The following is a 22,680-nucleotide window of genomic DNA, read 5'->3' on the forward strand; positions in this document are numbered from 1 at the left end:
CTTAAAAAAAATAATTGAACCCTTTTTCGTGATTTCCAATTGTGATCCGATTACAATCTTGTCTCATCGCTGCAACTCCACCAATGGGCTCGGGAGTGGTGAAAGTAAAGCTATGCATCCTCCAAAACATAACCCACCAAACCACGCTTCTTAACACCCACCCACTTAACCCGGAAGCCAGCTGCACCAATGTGTCAGAGGAAACACTGTTCAATTGACGACCGAAGTCAGCCTGCAGGCGCCCTGGCCGCCACAAGGAGTCGCTAGAGCACGATGAGCCAAGTAAAGTCACCCCGGCCAAACCCTGCCCTAACACAGACGACGCTGGGCCAAATTGTGCGCCGCCCTATGGGACTCCCTGTCACGGCAGGTTGTGACACAGCCTGGGATCGAACCCAGGCCTGTAGTGATGCCTCAAGCACTGCAGTGCCTTAGACGGCTGCGCCACTCGTGAGGCCCATGCACCGTTTCCTAACCACAACTGGATGGATCCATAAAGAATTACAGTGGGAATAAATATCACTGAATGACGAAAATACAAATGCAAATGAAGGCATATATCAAATTGTTGCTTACTGAAACTCCCAAAGGCATCCAAACATTGTAATACATTTGAAGCAATAGCCTACCTGTGTGTGGTCAACTAGATTATATTTTCAGCACTGCCTTGATTGGGACAGCGCTAACGCGCTGCTTTGAGAAAAGTGTGGGGACTCATCTCCATAAATCAATGTCCAATTCGTTTTCACTGAATCTCCGTTAGGACATTGGTTAGGCTACAATTAGGCTGGGGAAACCTTAGCTAAGTTGAGGTGAGGGATGCCCATGATCATCTTGTCTAGTTGGCTCATTTATTAGAACATTTTGCCAGCAAGTTTAACAAGTGGATTATTTTTCCCTTCACTCACAGTTGCTTAGTATCCTAGGCCAACTCCCAACCAAAAGCCTGTGACGTCATTGACTTGTCTCAATCAATTGATTGAGCTTCACTGAATCTCCGTCTGAATAGGCTGTGTGGTTAATTGGTTTCTGGCTGGGTAAATAAGTAGAGGTGGTATAATAACTCCTCTATCACTGATTTAGCACAAACATAGCCCAAATCACGTGTAGGCCTATTATCAATCCGAGGGGCGGCAGAGGTTGCGAGGCTCAGTTAGTAGAGCACGGCGCTTGCAATGCCAGGGTTGCGGGTTCGATTCCCACAGGGGACAAGTACGGAGAAAAACAAGGCATGAAATGTACGCACTCACTACTTACTCTAAGTCGCTCTGGTTAAGAGCGGTGGCTTGCAAATCGTTGTAAATGTAAAAACATGAACACGAGACTCGCATGCTTTTGAAAATAGCAGTGCTTTTCATTTCTAAAATCGGTATCATGATGAAGATACTCTCAATGTAAGACCCTATATGCCTGCTCCTTAAAAAAGTGAAGTGACGGTAGGGAAGAGATGAAACGTGGATACAACTGTCATATAAAGAAATAGCACTATTTTAATATGACAGCAGTTCCACACGTTCCGGTGACAAGTTGTGTGGGAAAAATATTATGTTATATTCCATTATATTTTTCCTACAAAAATGTTTGGCGTAAAAGCAACACAGCTCATCACCCTGAACACACCATCCCCACTGTCAAACATGGTGGTGGCAACATCATGGTTTGGGCCTGCATTTCTTCAGCAGGGACAGGGAAGATGGTTCAAATTGATGGGAAGATGGATGGAGCCAAATACAGGACCATTCTGGAAGAAAACCTGATGGAGTCTGCAAAAGACCTGAGACTGGGACGGAGATTTGTCTTCCAACAAGACAATGATCCAAAACATAAAGCAAAATCTACAATGGAATGGTTCAAAAATAAACATATCCAGGTGTTAGAATGGCCAAGTCAAAGTCCAGACCTGAATCAAATTGAGAATCTGTGGAAAGAACTGAAAACTGCTGTTCACAAATGCTCTCCATCCAACCTCACTGAGCTCGAGCTGTTTTGCAAGGAGGAATGGGAAAAAAATTCAGTCTCTCGATGTGCAAAACTGATAGAGACATACCCCAAGCGACTTATAGCTGTAATCGCAGCAAAAGGTGGCGCTACAAAGTATTAACATAAGGGGGCTGAATAATTTTGCACGCCCAATTTTTCAGTTTTTGATTTGTTAAAAAAGTTTGAAATATCCAATAAATGTCGTTCCACTTCATGATTGTGTCCCACTTGTTGTTGATTCTTCACAAAAAAATACAGTTTTATATCTTTATGTTTGAAGCCTGAAATGTGGCAAAAGGTCGCAAAGTTCAAGGGGGCCGAATACTTTCGCAATGCACTGTATGTGTTGACCGTGATCGGGGTAGGTGTGTGTGGTCTGCTTAAATTAAGTATTGATTTAATTAATTTGGACGTAACATAATTAAAAATATTATATTGTTGTGAAAATAAATTGTATTGGTCTTACAATGTTTCTTAGGCCCTGCCTAAACACATTTATTTTTGATGGTGTATATTCAATGGATTTATTTAAAAAATCAATGCCCGCCCACATCTGCACACCCCTACTACCACTCGTCACGCACACGGGAGGTATAAAAGCCATATGCAGGCAAGAATGTGGTAAAAAAAAAAAGGCCTGTTTGTAAGCGGGTCATGAAAACATTGTCAAATTACTTTAAATAGGCAAAATACCGTAAATACTATACAAAGGCAGTATTGATGTTCTGTTCCCAGACACAATAGTCTCTCTCACACACACACACACACACACACCTATCTTATCTCGGAGTAATGCCCGTGTGCCCTCCTTTGCCCCAGGCTGCCATGCCCCGGCCTGCCATAGACTCGCCTGGCCTCTGCTCACCTCTGAGAGGCTGGGACAGCCCCAGGGTGAAGGCTGGCTGCCTGTATCAACAGCAGCCTCAGGGTGAAGGCTGGCTGCCTGTATCAACAGCAGCCCCAGGGTGAAGGATGGCTGCCTGTATCAACAGCAGCCCCAGGGTATACCACTACCACACGTATGTAACGCTAAACCACAGTCAAGCAACTGCTCAAATCCAATGGAAAATACTAAATTGTCAACTTAACTGCAGTCTCCAACTATTGCTTAGTTTTTTTCTTCCCTTCAGGCAGTGAGCCTTGATGAATTTGAATGTGGGAGCACAATACCGCCAAACCAGGCGATTACCAAACCAATTACAAAATGTGCATAAACCTACTTGATTAAAAATCCTCCAGTGTTCTTGTGATTAGAGGGAAACAATATGAAACAAGTCTGGTTTAAAACAGCACGGCACTCTGCTGGTAAGCAGAGCTCCATGGCAACAGATAACCTTGTGTGAAGACTGCAACTCACCCAATGTTAAAGCAACTCTCTCACTCCTTCAGCGGAAAGAAACGGTTCGGAAAAGTCTCTCACCATAACCAAATGAATAAATTACCTTAAGCCCTTTGAAAAATAAAAAGCAAAACAAAAAGTGTCTACTGCTGTGCATCAACATATTTCAGCAGTTAGAAGAAAGGCAAATAGAGGATAACTGGGTGAGTTCAGAGAGAGAGGGAGTACGACTTTCCTTTTTTCCCTCCCTCCCTCCCTCTCGATCTCTCTCTCTCGCTCTTCCGTCAGGCCCTGGAAAGCAACACTGAGTCTCCCAACTATGGCAAGCAGATAGAACAGATTCCTGGGAATGTCTGCTGCTCCCCAGCCATTTGATAAATCAGTCTCAGCCAGCTATGTTCTGCCTCTCTCTGCCTGGGCCCTGGTTCTTATTTACCCACATAGCACATCAAGAGACTCCGCTCGCTCAGCTCCCAAATCTCACACTCCTCACAAACCCCTGTGGTTCTCCCTCCCTCTTCTACACAGAGACAGGGAGGGAGAAAAGAGGGAGGGAGGAGATGGGAGGCACTGTGGGCTAAAAATGGGGTGGTAGGAAGATCAAATAATACAAGCCAAGATAAGATTTGTACACTAGAGGGCCTCCTGCTCCAGAGCCCAACACAAACCATGGTGTGGATGATAAACAAACGCTACATCATTAACATGCTATATAGAGTGAAACCAAAAAGGGTCTTCCCCTCTGGCATGCCAAGCATAGTTCCTTTGTTAAATCCCACCCAGACAGCCTTTCTGGGTATTTCCAAAGCCCATTCATGAACACACAAATACATTTAGAGTCATTCCCTAGCGAAGATACTTTCTAGAACTCACCTGGTTTCTCCCTCGCCGTCTTCCGTAGTTGCGTCTCACCAGCGTCTTGTAGTTCTGGTTCTTCTTGGTCAAGTAGTAGTACAGGACACAATCGGAGACACACTGCAAAGAGAAAGGGTATGACAGTCAGGGGGACATATGAGCCCATGAACATTTTTTATTAACAACAGACAACATAACAAATACAAACCATGTGCTTTTGGGTTTGGGGGAGAGTGGAGAATGGAGGTTACTACAGAGTAAAAATAGAATGAATTAAATCCACTGTAGCTCACCTTTCTCTCTAGATAGGAAGCAATAAGGCCAAAATTCTTTGGGTGCTGAACAAACCTGTGAGAAAAACAGAGAAGAGAAAATAGTCACAGTTAAAGCTACAGTCTGGGATTCATGGCAGCCCGCCATTTGTTTTGGTATACAGCCGAGGAATGTTGGTAAAGAAAAGTATTGCCTCTCAAAATCATACCCAAAGAGCTTCTGCTAAGTCAGAGAATACAATGTTCAATTATGATAACAGTGAGCTCCATAAAAATATTTTGCAACCTACAGTCGCTAAACGCTTTTCCATACCCAGCAGGCAATTAATACATTTTACATTCTAGAATTCCAAGTGAACTTGATTCGTGACAGGAAACAAAATGAAAATCTTTATGGAAGGTACTAATTTGTTTGAATTTCTCTTTAACCACAAAGCATTAACCAAAAGAGGTCAGAGAAGTACCTGTGGATAGGATACAGGATATTGAACAAAGTCTCATTGGGCTCTCGCCCCGCCTTGCTTTTTGCCAGTTCTGATTCTGACAGAAACAATGGGAATTTTATTTATCTTCATACACACTATTGAATACGCCCTCTACATTTCAAGGTCAGTGTTGGAGCATGGGAGCACAGTACCAATAGTGGGCACAAGGATTGAATGGCTGGAACACGGTAACCGAGATTTACCACCCAAAACCACTCCCTTGTCTCGAAGACAGCATCGTGTTGAGGGGGTGCTTGCTGCAGGAGGGACTGGTGCACTTCACAAAATAGACGGCAACATGAGAGAGAAAAGCATACTTCCAAAGTTGTGGCAAAATGGCTTAAGGACAACAAAGTCAAGGTATAGGAGTGGCCATCACAAATCCCTGACCTCAATCCTATAGAAGATTTGTTGGTAGAACTAAAAAAGCGTGTGCGAGCAAGGAGGCCTACAAACCTGACTCAGTTACACCAGCTCTGCCAGGAGGAATGGGCCAAAATTCACCCAAGTTAGTGTGTGAAGCTTGTGGAAGACTACCCGAAATGTTTGACCCAAGTTAAACAATTTAAAGGCAATGCTACCAAATACTAATTGAGTGTATGTAAACTTCTGACCCACTGGGAATGTGATGAAAGAAATAAAAGTTTAAATAAATCATTATCTCAACTATTATTCTCACATTTCACATTCTTAAAATAAAAGTAGTGCTCCTAACTGACCTAAGACAGGGCATTTTTACTAGGAGTAAATGTCAGGAATTGTGAAAAACTGAGTTTACATACACCTTAGGCATATACATTTAAACTTCAACTGTAATTATTCATACCCTTTGTAATGACACTCGAAATTGAGCTGAGGAGCATCCTTTGATCATCATTGAGATGTTTCTACAACTTGGAGTACACCGATGGTAAATTCCATTGATTGGACATGATTTGGAAAGGCACACACCTGTGTATATAAGGACCCACATCATGGCAAAAACCAAGCCACTGTTGACAGCGCATGTCTGAGCAAAAACCAAGCCATGAGGTTGAAGGAATTGTCCGTAGAGCTCCAAGACAGGATTGTGTCGAGGCCAAATTTCTGCAGCATTGAAGGTCCCCAAGAAGACAGTGGCCACCATCATTCTTAAATGGAAGAAGTTGGGAACCACCAAGACTCCTCCTATAGCTGGCCGCCCAGGCAAACTGAGCAATTGGGGGAGAAGGACCTTGGTCAGGGAGGTGACCAAGAACCCAATGGTCACCCTGACAGAGATCTTTGTGGAGATGGGAGAACCTTCCAGAAGGACAACCATCTTTGCAGGACTCCACCAATCAGGCCTCTGTGGTTGTCTCAGGATGGTAAGTTGGTGGTTGAAGATATCCCTCTAGAGGTGCGGGGGCTGTGCTTTGGCAAAGTGGGTGGGGTTATATCCTTCCTGTTTGGCCCTGTCCGGGGGTGTCCTCAGATGGGGCCACAGTGTCTCCTGACCCCTCCTTTCTCAGCCTCCAGTATTTATGCTGCAGTAGTTTGTGTCGGGGGCTAGGGTCAGTTTGTTATATCTGGAGTACTTCTCCTGTCCTATTCGGTGTCCTGTGTGAATTTAAGTGTGCTCTCTCTAATTCTCTCTTTCTTTCTCTCTCTCGGAGGACCTGAGCCCTAGGACCATGCCTCAGGACTACCTGACATGATGACTCCTTGCTGTCCCCAGTCCACATGGCCGTTCTGCTGCTCCAGTTTCAACTGTTCTGCCTTATTATTATTGGACCATGCTGGTCATTTATGAACATTTGAACATCTTGGCCATGTTCTGTTATAATCTCCACCCGGCACAGCCAGAAGAGGACTAACCACCCCACATAGCCTGGTTCCTCTCTAGGTTTCTTCCTAGGTTTTGGCCTTTCTAGGGAGTTTTTCCTAGCCACCGTGCTTCTACACCTGCAATGCTTGCTGTTTGGGGTTTTAGGCTGGGTTTCTGTACAGCACTTTGAGATATCAGCTGATGTACGAAGGGCTATATAAATAAATTTGATTTGATTTGTGGTAGAGTGCCCAGACGGAAGTCACGCCTCAGTAAAAGGCACATGACAGCCCGCTTGGAGTTTGCCAAAAGGCACCTAAAGACTCTCAGATTATGAGAAACAATATTTTCTGGTCTGATGAAACCAAGATTGAACTCTTTGGCCTGAAGGCCAAGTGTCAGGTCTGGAAGAAACCTGGCACCATCCCTACGGTGAAGCAAAGTGGTGGCTGCCTGTGGGGATATTTTTTAGTGGCAGGGACTGGGAGACTAGTCAGGATCGAGGGAAAGAGGAACGGAGCAAAGTAGAGAGAGTGATCCTTGATGAAAACCTACTCCAGAGCGCTCAGGACCTCAGACTGGGGCAAAGGTTCACCTTCCAACAGGACAACGACCCTAAGCACACAGCCAAGATAACGCAAGAGTGGCTTCGGGACAAGTCTCCGAATGTCCTTGACTGGCCCAGCCAGAGCCCGGACTTGAACCCGATCGAACATCTCTGGAAAGGCCTGAAAATAGCTGTGCAGTGACGCTCCCAATCCAAGCTGTTAGTGCTAGAGAGGATCTATAGAGAAGAATGGGTGAAACCCCACAAATACATGTGTGCCAAGATTGTAGCGTCATACCCAAGAACACTCAAGGCTGTAATCGCTGCCAAAGGTGCTACAAACAAAGTACTGAATAAGGGGTCTGAAAACATACAGTACCAGTCAAAAGTTCAGACACACCTACTCATTCAAGTTTTTTTTTTTTTACCAGAGTAATAGTGAAGGCAACAAAAATATGAAATGACACATATGGAATCATGTAGTAACCAAAATATATTTTAGATTCTTCAAGTAGCCACCCTTTGCCTTGATGACAGTTTGCAAAGTCTAGGCATTCTCTCAACCAGCTTCACCTGGAATGCTTTTCCAACAGTCTTGAATGAGTTCCCGCATATGCTGTTCACTTGTTGGCTGCTTTTCCTTCACTCTGTGGTCCAACTCATCCCAAACCATCTCAATTGGGTTGAGGTTGGGTGATTGAGAGGGCCAGATCATCTGATGCAGCACGCCATCACTCTCCTTGGTCAAATATCCCTTACACAGCCTGAAGGTGTGTTTTGGGTCATTGTCCTGATGAAAAACAAATGATAGTCCAACTAAGCTCAAACCAGATGGGATGGTGTTACACTTCAGAATCTGTGGTAGCCATGCTGGTTAAGTGTGCCTTGAATTCTAAATAAATTACTGACAATGTCACCAGCAAAGCACCACCACACCTTCACACCACATCATCCATGCTTCACGGTGGGAACCACACATGCAGAGATCATCCGTTCATCTACTCTGCGTCTCACACAGACACGGCGATTTGAACAAAACAAATGTAATTTGGTCTCATCAGACCAAAGGACAGATTTCCACCGGTCTTATGTCCATTGCTTGTGTTTCTTGCCCCAAGCAAGTCTCTTATTTTTATTGGTGTCCTTTAGTAATGATTTCTTTGCAGCAATTCAACCACAAAGGCCTGATTCACACAGTCTCCTATGAACAGTTGATGTTGAGATGTGTCTGTTACTTGAACTCTGTGAAGAATTTATTTGGGCTGCAATCTGAGGTGCATTTAACTCTAACAAACGTATCCTCTGCAGCAGATGTAACTCTGGGTCTTCCTGTCCTGTGGCGGTCCTTGTGAGAGCCAGTTACATCATAGCGCTTGATGGTTTTCGTGACTGCACTTGAAGAAACTTTCAAAGTTCTTGAAATTGTCTTAAAAGTAATGATGGACTGTCATTTCTCTTTGCTTATTTGAGCTGTTCTTGCCATATTATGGACTTGGTCTTCTGCCAAATAGGGCTTCTGTATACCACCCCTACCTTGTCACAACACAACTGATTGGTTCAAACGCATTAAGGAGGGAAGAAGGCACACCAAGTTAATTGAAATGCATTCCAGGTGGGAGGTTGGAAGCTGGTTGAGAGAATGCCAAGAGTGTGCAATGCTGTCATCAAGGCAAAGGGTGGCTAGTTCGAAGAATCTCAAATATATTTAGAATTGTTTAACACTTTTTTGGTTACTACATGATTCCATATGTTTTATTTAATAGTTTTGATGTCTTCACTGTTATTATACAATGTAGAAAATAGTTTAAAAACAAAAGACCCTGGAATGAGTAGGTGTGTCCAAACTTTTGACTGGTACTGTAGATAGGATGACAAGGAACTAAAAAAGGACTCTATAGACCTGTTAAGGACATCCAAACTCACTTTTCCTTGAAAATCTCCTTCTCGTGTTCGGTCCACACATTCATGAACTGCCGAGCCTTGTACATCTTCATTGGGTCGTCCATCAGGCCGTTCATGTTGATGAACCTGACTCGCCTCTGCTCTGTGTCGTACATCATGGGCGGGATGACGGACAGCTGTCTCATCTGCTTCTCGTTGTTCTATTGGACAAGAGGGAGGGGAGGGGTTTAGACATTACATTTGTTATCCTTGTTACAACTTGATTCAATGGCTGCATCCTGATTCTCAACCCTTGTCACCAAGTTTTATTAATTTAAAAGCATTGAGAGTTCTAACCCTTGTGAAATCCATTACAGGAAGTGTGCAACTGCACACTTCAGGAGAAGGGTGAAGAACAGGACGTAGCCAATAACGCTGCTACACTTCCTGAGAACTAGGGGAAGTGGTAATGTGTTTAGCGGTGTAATGTAACTATTCATAATTAGTAGCGTGTCTTGACCATCAGTGTGGACTATGCTTTGAGGGGATTTTTGGGCAGTTGGTGGTGACAACCTCTTTGGGCATAATAATACTCAAACTTGGCAATGATTCAGTGAAGAATGTTTACATTTGTGAAGTGTGTTCATTTCCACAAGAGCTATAACAGACAAACGGAGATGTTTCAAAGTTAACAGCACTCACCTCCTGTTCAGAAAGGCCGTCGATGATTTCAGAAATCTCATGCTCGCTTCTGGCGATGGTCGCAGACATTCCAGTTCCTCTCTGACCAACCCTAGTGGGAGAACAAAACACAAGGAAATTAAGAAACTACTGGAATCAAAATCACTGTTTAAAATACCAGATGAAATCTTGTTCAAAACCCCTATTATTCCCTCTTGCGCATCCTCCACATAATACTGGGTAGGTGCCATCACATTGTCACATAGGGTGCCCCTCCCCCTTCTGTCACCTTTTCACTTCAAGGAAAAAAGGCTCAATCGAATCAAACCGGTTTTCGGAGAAATCTGCAAACAAAGCTTGGAAAACATTAGGTCTGCTGACAAATTAAGTTGCTTCAGCATTCAGGAAGTTAACATCCTTCTTAACCACCTACCATTGACAGTGCATTCAGAAAGTATTTATACCCCTTGACTTATTCCACATATTGTTGTATTACAGCCTGATTCAAAATTGATTAAATTGTTTTTTCTCTTACCCATCTACACACAATACCCTATAATGGCAAAGTGAAATCATGTTTTTAGAAAATTTTGCAAATGTATTAGAAATACACATTTGCATACGTATTCACACCCCTGAGTCTATACATGTTAGAATCACCTTTGGCAGCGATTACAGCTGCGAGTCTTTCTGGGTAAGTCTCTAAATCCTTGCACACATTTCAAGCCTTAATGCTCAAATCAGTTTTATTTTGGTATGCCGACTGTCCAAACAGCCGGTTACAAGTGACCAAATCAGATTTGGGTGGGTTCAGATAGAAGTAATTTGCTGACAAGGCTACGCTAGTTGTCATAGTAACAATGGGTGAGTGTGGAGTGGCGTAGGGTAAGAACACTTAAAACCTCAAAGGATAACATGAACCAACTTTCAAAACAAGTCCTTTTTGGCTAGCCACAGGAGTCAACTAGCTAGCTAGTTAGTGAATGTGCTAGAAAGCTACACCGCTAATTTGTTTGTAAACAATTAACACGCTAGTTAGCTACCACATGTTCTTGTCAAACTGTCAACGGAGCTAGCCAGCAAAAAGATAAGCGGAATAAGTATAAAAAAAAACACTTGAGGGCAAATCAATCAGATTTGAACATTGACACAAGTCACATGACCAGGAATCATATTTGTATGATGTCAAACCACCTACGAAGGATTGAACTATTTGATTCCATGTGCTTTTTTGGCTGTTCAGACTACAGGAAGATTTACAAATTCTAAATCAGATATGCAAATAAATGGGATTAGAGTCCCTTCAAACTACCAATGTGAACAAGGCTTAAGAGCATTTCACACTTGGATAATACAATATTTGCACATTATTTATTTTAAAAATTCTTTCAAGCTCTGCCAAGTTGGTTGTTGATCATTGCTAGACAGCCATTTTCAAGTGTTGCCATTGATCTAAGCCGATTTACAGTACCAGTCAAAAGTTGACACGCAGGCCTCCCGGGTGGCGCAGTGGTTAAGGGCGCTGTACCACCAGAGACTCTGGGTTCGCGCCCAGGCTCTGTCGTAACCGGCCGCGACCGGGAGGTCCGTGGGGCGACGCACAATTGGCCTAGCGTCGTCCGGATTAGGGAGGGTTTGGCCGGTAGGGATATCCTTGTCTCATCGCGCACCAGCGACTCCTGTGGCGGGCCGGGCGCAGTGCACGCTAACCAAGGTTGCCAGGTGCACAGTGTTTCCTCCGACACATAGGTGCTTCCGGGTTGGATGCGCACTGTGTTAAGAAGCAGTGCGGCTTGGTTGGGTATCGGAGGACGCATGACCTTCAACCTTAGACTCTCCCGTACGGGAGTTGTAGCGATGAGACAAGATAGTAGCTACTAACAATTGGATACCACGAAATTGGGGAGAAAAAGGGGTAAATTCAACAACAAAAAAAACTTTTTAAAAAGTTGACACGCCTACTCATTCCAGGATTTTCTTTGTTTTTACTATTTTCTACAGTGTAAAATAATAGTGACGACATCAAAACTATGAAATAACACATATGGAATTATGTAGTAACCAAAAAAAGTGTTAAACATATTTTATATTTGAGATTCTTCAAAGTAGCCACCCTTTGCCTTGACAGCTTTGCATACTCTTGGCATGGATGTTCAATGTCTGCTTTTTTTATTGAAACCATCTACCAATAGGTTCCCTTCTTTGCAATGGAAAACCTTCCTGGTCTCTGTGTTTAAAATTCACTGCTCAACTGAGGGACCTTACAGATAAATGTATGTGTGGGGTACAGAGATGAGGTAGTCCTTCAAAATCATGTTAAACAGTGTTATTGCACGCAGAGATCATGCAACTTATTATGTGACTTGTTAAGCAAGCTTGCCACAACAAAGGGGTTGAATACTTATTGACAAGACATTTCAGCTTTTCATTATTTATTCATTTGTAAAGATTTCTAAAAACATAATTCCACTTTGACATTATGGGATATTGTGTGTAGGCCAGTGAAACAACATCTTAATTTAATCAAGTTTTAATTCAGGCTGTGTGGGAAAAGTCAAGAGGTGTGAATACTTTATGAATGCACTGTAAAATATGTAATGATTTTTCAAATTTAAAGGAGAGTTTTACTAAAGACTTTGAAGTGGAAACTGAAAACCACAAGGACCAAAAATGAGTACAGAAACTTCCTTAATGTTCTGAAGGATTTGCAAGGGTGGTTTATTACTTAATGTGCAATTGTGCTGCTGGGGAAACAATGGCCCCATTGTTTGTTTTCCTTACCACTAAACAAAAGGCAAAAAGCGATCATTAATCAAATTAAACAGTCAACATGTTGTGACTAAAGGTAATTGCTTGACTGAAATCATTCAAACTAGGGGGAAATGACTTTATACTTGAATGTCAATGTCTCTTCTCTCGCCTGTAGAAAAATACTTCTAAACGGGGATACAATGAACTTTTAAATCTGGAATGTTTGGCATCATGAATCAGCCTTCCATGACACATCCTGCCACTAATGTTGACTCTTTACAGCTACAATGATAGCCTCCAAAATATGAGAACAATCCTCAAAAGGAAATAGTCTAAAATACACAACAGGGACATTGGGGTACAAATAAATGGGTAAGAAATCGGCTACACCTTTTTGGCTAATCATTACTTTCACTGCCTGGTCTAGTACTAGCAGTCTGAACTAGCATCCCTGACCTGCCTTGCTAGAAGATTTCAGAGAAATACCCAAGCCTGTGTGCCAGGAACAGCCAGACGCTGGCTGGACTGACCCCTGACACAGCCAGCTGATCTGCCTGCAGCACACCACCTAGCATGCATCTCAATAGTGCAAAGAGGCATCCTCTCCTTGTTTCCTCTCCATCATTCTGCACTGATCTAAAAGAAACTGGACAGGTGATAGCAACTTCTTACAATACGAGGCATTGATTGTATTGCTTTCACCTGTCCTGTGTTTTCAGTAGGAGGGGATCCTTGCCAATGCTTTTTGAGGAGGATGCGAGGAGAGAAGACACAAGCAATCGATGGAAGACTTTCGAGATTTATCCCAGTTTCCCATTCCCTCAATTTACCTCTGGAAGCGCTCCTGCTGCTCTCTCTGCTTGCGTATTTCGGGGAACTGTCTCTCGTAGTACTCCCTGGTGCGGCTATCCTTGGCCTTGCGACGCGGGTTGTTCTCCATCCGCTCCACCTTCTTCTCCCACGCCTCCATCAGCTGGTCGTAGCGCTGGCAGATGTTCTGTTCCTGAACCACACAATACGGGTTTGTGAAAGGGGATCTGGATGTTGAGGTACAACATGATGACAACGACCTAATTCAAACTTTACCCATGGCTCTCCTGACCTACACCTACATCTGTAAGCAAATGGATAAGTAGAATGTATCCAAAATCACAAATCTTGTGCTGATGATACCCTGTCCTTTTTGCCATTATTTCACCACGCCTCTCAAAAATAATTCTGGCCACAACTGTGAAATCCAGAGAGTTCCATCGGCAATCTTGGACTTAAAATGTGAGATGTTTGAGATGGAACATTACAGCATTTACAAATGAAGGACATTAACCAGAGAGAAAAAAGAGAGGACTAGAAGATTTGGAGAGAGTCTCATACAGGAAGGACAATACAGCCTTGTTTCCACTCTCGACTAGCAAGGGCCAAACAATCCACCTTCCTCTTGGCAGGTGGCCATGCAGCGCACTCTGCTGCCATTGTTCATAGTCATAAAGGTCTGTCTGACCCTGCCTGGAAGCAGCCTGCTAAAAAGTAGCACTCACCGAACCATAACCACCTACCTTCATCATTTACAAAAAATGTATAACGTTTCCACATGGGGTGATTAGACTAGACAATATTTAGCATGCTAGCTGATCCCGAATACTTCGTCATTGCGTAAATGCTAGTTAGCATTGGCTCACGAAACCAATTCGAACTTGTCTCATTCTGGACATAGAGACATAAAAATGGTATCCATGAAACACAGAGACATTATTTTACTGTAATAGAGAAAGAGTTAACCTTCTTAACGACACCTTTTTATGTTTCAACTCCTCAATGTGCGCAGAGCAGACACTAGTAAAACAGGAGTAGCCTATCAAAGAACATTGATTCTGGAAATGTAATGATCAGTTTGTCGTACATTGCATTAAGGTACCAGGTACAACTAGCAGCATATTAGCCACAGAAGCTGTCTAGTTTTATACATCTGCAATAAGCATAAAACACAACTACAGTTGAAGTTAACATACATTTAGGTTGGAGTCATTGAAGTCAGTTAGGACTTCTACTTTGCGCATGACAAGTAATTTCTCCAACAATTGTTTACAGGTTATTCCACTTATAATTCACTGTATCACAATTCCAGTGGGTCAGAAGTTTACATACACTAAGTTGACTGTGCCTTTGAACAGCTTGGAAAATTCCAGAAAATTATGTCATGGCTTTAGAAGCTTCTGATAGGCTAATTGACATGATTTGAGTCAATTGGATGAGTACCTGTGGATGTATTTCAAGGCCAACCTTCAAACTCAGTGCCTCTTCGCTTGACATGATGGGAAAATCAAAAGAAAGCCAAGACCTCAGAAAAAAAATTGTAGACCTCCACAAGTCTGGTTCATCCTTGGGAGCAATTTCCAAACGCCTGAAGGTACCACGTTCATCTGTACAAACAATAGTAAGCAAGTATAAACACCATGGGACACACAGCCAGCCAGTCTCCTGGAGATGAACATACTTTAGTGCGAAAAGTGCAAATCCATCCTAGAACAGCAGCAAAAGACCTTGTGAAGATGCTGGATGAAACCGATACAAAAGTATCTATATCCACAGTAAAACGAGTCCTATATCGACGTAACCTGAAAGGTCACTCAGCAAAGAAGAAGCCACTGCTCCAAAACCACCACAAAAAAAGCCAGAGTACGGTTTGGAACTGAATGGGTCTTCCAAATGGACAATGACCCCAAGCATACTTCCAAAGTTGTGGCAAAATGGCTTAAGGACAACAAAGTCAATTTATTGCAGTGGCCATCACAAAGCCCTGACCTCAATCCTATAGAAAATATGTGGGCAGAACTGAAAACTGTGTGCGAGCAAGGAGGCCTACAAACCTGACTCAGTTACACCAGCTCTGCCAGGAGGAATGGGCCAAAATTCACCCAACTTATTGTGGGAAGATGTGGAAGGCTACCCGAAACGTTTGACTCAAGTTAAACAATTTAAAGGCAATGCTACCAAATACTAACTGACTGTATGTAAACTGACCCACTGGGAATGTGATGAAAGAAATAAAAGCTGAAATAAATCATTCATAAATCGCTACGATTATTCTGACATTTCACATTCTTAAAACAAAGTGGTGATCCTAACTGACCTAAAACGGAATTTTTACTAGGATTAAATGTCAAGAATTGTGAAAAGCTGAGTTTAAATGCATTTGGCTAAGGTGTATGTGAACTTCCGACTTCAACTGTATAAGTATTTGGCCACTAGTTCTCATTCTGAGAGATAAGGTAGGCCACTTAATTTCAACATCTGAACAAAGTGTACAGGCAAGCATGCTGATAAAACAGTTGGGAGACAGGCAGGTGTGTTCATAACAATTAAAAACTGCTCTACCTTGTAAGTTAGCAAACAGATCAAAGTTGGCTAAACTTGAATTATAAATATTAGGTGGCTACTCACTAGCATGTGGGCTTGTGCTTGAGAGACTGTTTATGAGACCTGTCTTAATTTCCTATAATGCCTGCTACAAGAAGTTAGTCATTATTAGTGAATGTGGATTATGCTTGGTTCTGGTTAAATTTGTAACAAAAAGGGCATTTTTCATTGACAGACTTGAAAGCCAGATCAGTTATTATTATTGCAAAAAAATAATGAAATAATTAGGGCTTATATTTAGCCTAATTTCACACGTCCTGAATTCATTCGATTATTGATGACTGTTTGAAATGCAGTGTATTTGACCTTTAATTGAACACTGAAGCTTATTACAGATAACTTTTTAAAAATGTTTAGATACTGTATATAATGTGAAACGCCCATATGATTTTTAGGTGTATCGCCCAGCCCTAGGAGATAGCCTGTTCAAACAGTTAAAGTTACTAGGGATGACCCTAATTAGTCGACTGGGCGATTGTTTGGTCGACAGAGTTTTTGTTGTTGTTGAGTAGTAACAAATCTAAAAATATATCTTAATTTTAATGGCACACGAGACACCTGTCTTATTCGTGTCCATCTCAGTGAACTAATCCATTGCAGAGGCATTGCAGAGGCCGCGGGGATGGCACAGTCCAAAAAGAAGGGGTGTGTGGCTAAAACGCACAATGGACGGCTCTCTTCAGAATGCGATCTCTGATGCCAATTTGTGCACATTCATTGTTTGATTGTTAGTATTTATCAATTCCCTATTACATATATCACCAGTAGTACATTTACTGCTCATTTCTATCATTTCTAATCTACAATGTTTGTTTGGTTGCGATAACTTCTGTTAATTCGTTCAATATATTATTCCAGTCTTTTATCATTCTCATTTTTGGAGTGGACACTGTTTGCAGAGTGCACAACCTATGCTACACTTGTGAGTAACATGCTTTGGTTAATTTCATTCCATATGTGAGTTTTGTCATTGTCTTTTGTTTGGAGCACTCCTGTCAATATTGAGTTCGGACGCGCACCTGATTACGCAAAGAAGTAGGCCTATAGGCTGCCTGGCCTGCAAGCAAATGTAGGCACATAAATGTGCCCATTTGGGGATCTGATAATATTTCTGATTGGCTTTAATGCACCACCACTAATGAGCTGTGGATCTTCTGAAAGTAATGTTTTCTTCTCCTCAAACAGCAAGCAAACTAAGACTGTTTTTACATCCATTGAGAAGTTCCTTAATGTATTTGATAAATCTTTCCAGCTCTCCCCATTTAGATAAACACTCAGCGTGAAAGGGAAAAACGTCATGCTTTGATCCAGGGGAAACGTCACAAAATAGGCCGACCTGATTACTTCGATTCCCTTGTGCAAATAGCCTACAGCTGTGTCTGTCCCGAGCTCACCAGTGCGGGAGACTGAGGGCCCGGAATATTTTATAAAATGTTGCAAGTTTGCTAGCTTAAGCTTCAGGCTGGACCCAAGTTAACAGTTGATAAAATGTTTCAAGTTCGTTCTACCTGCAGGCTACCATGTTAATATTGGTTGGCTTTACTGGGTATTTTTACATAGTTGGCATTGGCAATAGAAGTAAATTAAATTTGCATCACTTTCATTTCGACTTGGATAGAATTTTGATAAACCACATGACAAATGATTGAGATACGAAGAAGTTATTATAAATTAAATGAAACTGTTCCACGAAAATGTGCAAATGAGAACCACTAACTGGCACACAGATCGGTAGAAATGGTAAGATAAATGTCCATTCCAACTGAGAAAGGTTACCGGTAACTTCGGGAGAGAAACGGCAGAATCTTAAAAAGTGAGTAAGAGCAGGTCAGGTTAAGTTTTTTTTCTTCTGGTTATCTTGATCTTTGGCTCCCTCGGGTCATTTGTGTCATATTTCATCAAGCAAAGTGCTTAAAGCATCAGAGAACCTCAATGTATATATAGTTGATTTTATTCAAAACACATAAGGTGTGTCTATATATGGAAAAATACACATTCAAAAATTTAGATCAATCAAATAGTCGAAAGAATAGACGACTTTCGGTGGACCAAGATTTTCTTTTGTCGGGGACAGCCCAAAGTGTTAGAAACATGTCAAACAATAAATTATGAAACCAATAAGTGGGCATATAAATTCAAGCCACCTATTGCTTTCAAATTCAATTGGTGCCAGAAGACATTAAAATGACACCAAATTGAGGAATGTGATGCAGTTTAACATACAGTACATGCATAGAGTAAAATAGCTTGCCATTGGGTTAAACTATCAAATTATTATTGTCCATGGTCAGTTTGGGTCATCTCTATGAGAGCACAGCATGTCGGTCAGTCTGTCCGTGAGGCTGTGTGTGTGTGTGTGTGTGTATACAGTGCCTTGCGAAAGTATTCGGCCCCCTTGAACTTTGCGAACTTTTGCCACATTTCAGGCTTCAAACATAAAGATATAAAACTGTATTTTTTTTGTGAAGAATCAACAACAAGTGGGACACAATCATGAAGTGGAACAACATTTATTGGATATTTCAAACTTTTTTAACAAATCAAAAACTGAAAAATTGGGCATGCAAAATTATTCAGCCCCCTTATGTTAATACTTTGTAGCGCCACCTTTTACTGCGATTACAGCTGTAAGTCACTTGGGGTATGAAAAAGAAAAGCAGGCCCAAACCATGATGCTGCCACCACCATGTTTGACAGTGGGGATGGTGTGTTCAGCTGTGTTGCTTTTACGCCAAACATAACGTTTTGCATTGTTGCCAAAAAGTTCAATTTTGGTTTCATCTGACCAGAGCACCTTCTTCCACATGTTTGGTGTGTCTCCCAGGTGGCTTGTGGCAAACTTTAGACAACACTTTTTATGGATAATTTTAAGAAATGGCTTTCTTCTTGCCACTCTTCCATAAAGGCCAGATTTGTGCAATATACGACTGATTGTTGTCCTATGGACAGAGTCTCCCACCTCAGCTGTAGATCTCTGCAGTTCATCCAGAGTGATCATGGGCCTCATGGCTGCATCTCTGATCAGTCTTCTCCTTGTATGAGCTGAAAGTTTAGAGGGACGGCCAGGTCTTGGTAGATTTGCAGTGGTCTGATACTCCTTCCATTTCAATATTATCGCTTGCACAGTGCTCCTTGGGATGTTTAAAGCTTGGGAAATCTTTTTGTATCCAAATCCGGCTTTAAACTTCTTCACAACAGTATCTCGGACCTGCCTGGTGTGTTCCTTGTTCTTCATGATGCTCTCTGCGCTTTTAACGGACCTCTGAGACACTCACAGTGCAGGTGCATTTATACAGAGACTTGATTACACACAGGTGGATTGTATTTATCATCATTAGTCATTTAGGTCAACATTGGATCATTCAGAGATCCTAACTGAACTTCTGGAGAGAGTTTGCTGCACTGAAAGTAAAGGGGCTGAATAATTTTGCACGCCCAATTTTTCAGTTTTTGATTTGTTAAAAAAGTTTGAAATATCCAATAAATGTCGTTCCACTTCATGATTGTGTCCCACTTGTTGTTGATTCTTCACAAAAAAATACAGTTTTATATCTTTATGTTTGAAGCCTGAAATGTGGCAAAAGGTCGCAAAGTTCAAGGGGGCTGAATACTTTTGCAAGGCACTGTATATGAGTCTCTGTATTTTGGTCATAGCATCCAGCGCATGCCTTGAAGTTTCCTTCCCTTGCAGCCCTCAACAGCAGGGAGCGAGACTTACCCTTTGTTTACGAGCATGGTTCCTTCTCTTGAAAAACAGAATCAGCTTCTTCCTCATCACTTGATTACTGGGAGAGAGAGAAAAACATTTTGCTCAGTGAGGTGTGCGCCAATCTAGGTCCTATATGGACTAAAGGTCGACCGGTTAAATCGGCACGGCCGATTAATTAGGGCCGATTTTCAAGTTTTCATAACAATCGGTAAACGGCATTTTGGACGCCGATTACATTGCACTCCACGAGAAGACTGCGTGGCAGGCTGACCACCTGTTACGCAAGTGCAGCAAGGAGCCATGGTAAGTTGCTAGCTAGCATTAAAAACTCATCTTAAAAAAAAAAAAAATATCTTAACATAATCACTAGTTAACTACACATGGTTGAAGATATTACTAGTTTTAACTAGCTTGTCCTGCGTTGCAAATAATCAATGCAGGGCCTGTTAATTTATCATTGAAAAAAAGCACTGTCGTTGTGTACCTAACCATAAACCATCAATGCTTTTCTTAAAATCAATACACAAGTATATATTTTTAAACCTGCATATTTAGTTAAAAGAAATTAATGTTAGCAGGCAATATTAACTAGGGAAATTGTGTAACTTCACTTGCATTCTATGCAAGCAGAGTCAGGGTGAAACAGTTTGGGCCGCCTGGCTCGCTGTGAACCGTGTGAAGACCATTTCTTCCTAACAAAGACCGTAAATAATTTGCCAGAATTTTACATAATTATGACATAACATTGAAAGTTGTGCAATGTAACAGCAATATTTAGACTTATGGATGCCACCCGTTCGATAAAATACGGAACGGTTCCGTATTTCACCGAAAGAATAAACGTTTTGCTTTCGAAATTATCGTTTCCGGATTTGACCATATTAATGACCTAAGGCTCGTATTTCTGTGTGTTTATTAATATTATAATTAAGTCTATGATTTGATAATTGATAGAGCAGTCTGACTGAGCAGTGGTAGGCAGCAGCAGGCTCATAAGCATTCATTCAAACAGCACTTTTCAGCGTTTGCCAGCAGCTCTTCGCAATGCTTGAAGCACAGCGCTGTTTATGACTTCAAGCCTATCAACTCCTGAGATTAGGCTGGCAATACTGAAGTGCCTATAAGAATATCCAAAAGTCAAAGGTATATGAAATACAAATGGTATAGAGAGAAAAAACTACAACCTAAAACTTCTTACCTGGGAATATTGAAGACTCATGTTAAAAGGAACCACCAGCTTTCATGTTCTAATGTTCTGAGCAAGGAACTTAAACGTTAGCTTTTTTACATGGCACATATTGCACTTTTACTTTCTTCTCCAACACTGTGTTTTTGCATTATTTAAACCAAATTGAACACGTTTCATTATTTTCTTGAGACTAAATAGATTTTTATTTATGTATTATATTAAGTTAAAATAAAAGTGTTCATTCAGTATTGTTATAATTGTTATTATTACAAATATATAAAAATCGTCTGATTAAATCGGTATCGGCTTTTTTTGGTCCTCCAATAAATCGGTATTAGCGTTAAAATCATAATGGGTCAACCGCTAATAGGGACACTACTATTGCTGTTAACACTACAACAACAAAAGGATCCTGTAGGAAATACCAAGGAAGCACTAAACAGTTAGACAAGATAACGTGCACAACACATGCCTATTTAACTCTACATAAAGAAACAACATAATCTGCCTTCCACCTCTCCATTAATATGAGGAATTAGAGGAGGGGGGGCATTTGGCTACTGGACAATGAAAGAAAGTTGAAAAACAATAGAACATGATAGAAATAGGCTAATTAGGTAGCCTATATGTTATAAAAATGCATAGTCTCCCCAGCTCAATGCAAAGTGGTGTGTGACACACAGCAACCTGCCTAGTTGCCTATGAACTTGAATGGCAAATGGAAGCAAGCATCAATTACCAGTTGAGAAACAGTAGCACTTTATAAAATCATGGCCATTGAAAATGTTTTTAAAACGCGATTGCATTTAGAGTTGTTGTGCAACAATTAGGCTTCTTATTCTTACATATTTTATCCAGCAGCAACGAACGAGCCATTTGATGAGCTGTAGCAGCAGCTCTCACGCTACATCGACTGGTATTCGCAATGGGATTTTTTTTATCAGCTTTCCATAATTATTTTTGGGTGCCAAAAGCCGGCTATCTGAAACCCTGACACACATGCTTCTATATATACTGTACACGCAAGAAACAAAAGTGCATACTCACGTCTTTATGTTGTCATGGTATACTTTAGTATCCGACGGCTGGTTATAAAGGGGCTAAGAAAAAAAGGGGGGAAAGAAATCCGTAATAATAAGTAATAACTTAAGTAATTAACTACAAGCATTGTAATAGCTAACAATTCATTGCTACTATATGCAGTTCTCGAAGAACCTTAACACTGCATTCGAAAGTATTCAGACCCCTTCACTTCTACCACTGTCAGCCTTATTCTAAAACGGATTGAAATGTTTTCCCCCTTTAATCTACACACAATGCCCCATAATAGCAAAGCAAAAACTGTTTTTTATTTTTCTATGTATTAAAAATAAAAACTGAAATAAAATATTTACATAAGTATTCAGACTCTTTACTCAGTACTTTGTTGAAGCACCTTCGCCAGCGACTATAGCCTCGAGTCTTCCTGGGTATGAGGTTACAAGCTTGGCACTCCTGTATTTGGGGAGTTTCTCCCATTCTTCTCTGCAGATCCTCTCAAGCTCTGTCAGGTTGGATTGGGAGCGTCACTGCACAGCTATGTTCAGGTCTCTCCAGAGATGTTAGATCAGGTTCAAGTGCGGTCTCTGGCTGGGCCACTCAAGGACATTGAGACTTGTCCCAAAGCCACTCCTGCGTTGTCCTGCCTGTGTGCATAGGGTCGTTGTCCTGTTGGAAGGTGAGCCATTGCCCCAATCTGAAGTCCTGAGAGCTCTGGAGCAGGTTTTCATCTGTACTGCTTAGTACATCTTT

General features: G+C 41.6%; 1 protein-coding gene across 9 annotated transcripts in view; it reads right to left on the bottom strand.

The window, feature by feature from the left end:
- ncor1 (nuclear receptor corepressor 1) overlaps positions 1–22,680 on the bottom strand; it is a 123,253-nt gene that overhangs the window by 54,605 nt on the left and 45,968 nt on the right. For all 9 annotated transcript variants that reach the window (XM_036937450.1, XM_036937449.1, XM_036937448.1 and 6 more), the window contains 7 exons: positions 21,937–21,989; positions 19,710–19,776; positions 13,408–13,580; positions 9,848–9,938; positions 9,188–9,366; positions 4,468–4,522; positions 4,193–4,294 (listed from right to left, as the gene is read on the bottom strand). In XM_036937450.1, the coding sequence (XP_036793345.1) occupies positions 4,193–4,294; positions 4,468–4,522; positions 9,188–9,366; positions 9,848–9,938; positions 13,408–13,580; positions 19,710–19,776; positions 21,937–21,989 (720 nt within the window). The remainder of the gene's footprint in view (positions 1–4,192; positions 4,295–4,467; positions 4,523–9,187; positions 9,367–9,847; positions 9,939–13,407; positions 13,581–19,709; positions 19,777–21,936; positions 21,990–22,680) is intronic.

Source organism: Oncorhynchus mykiss, chromosome 12 (genome assembly GCF_013265735.2).
Source record: "Oncorhynchus mykiss isolate Arlee chromosome 12, USDA_OmykA_1.1, whole genome shotgun sequence".
Classification (NCBI taxonomy): Eukaryota; Metazoa; Chordata; class Actinopteri; order Salmoniformes; family Salmonidae; genus Oncorhynchus; species Oncorhynchus mykiss.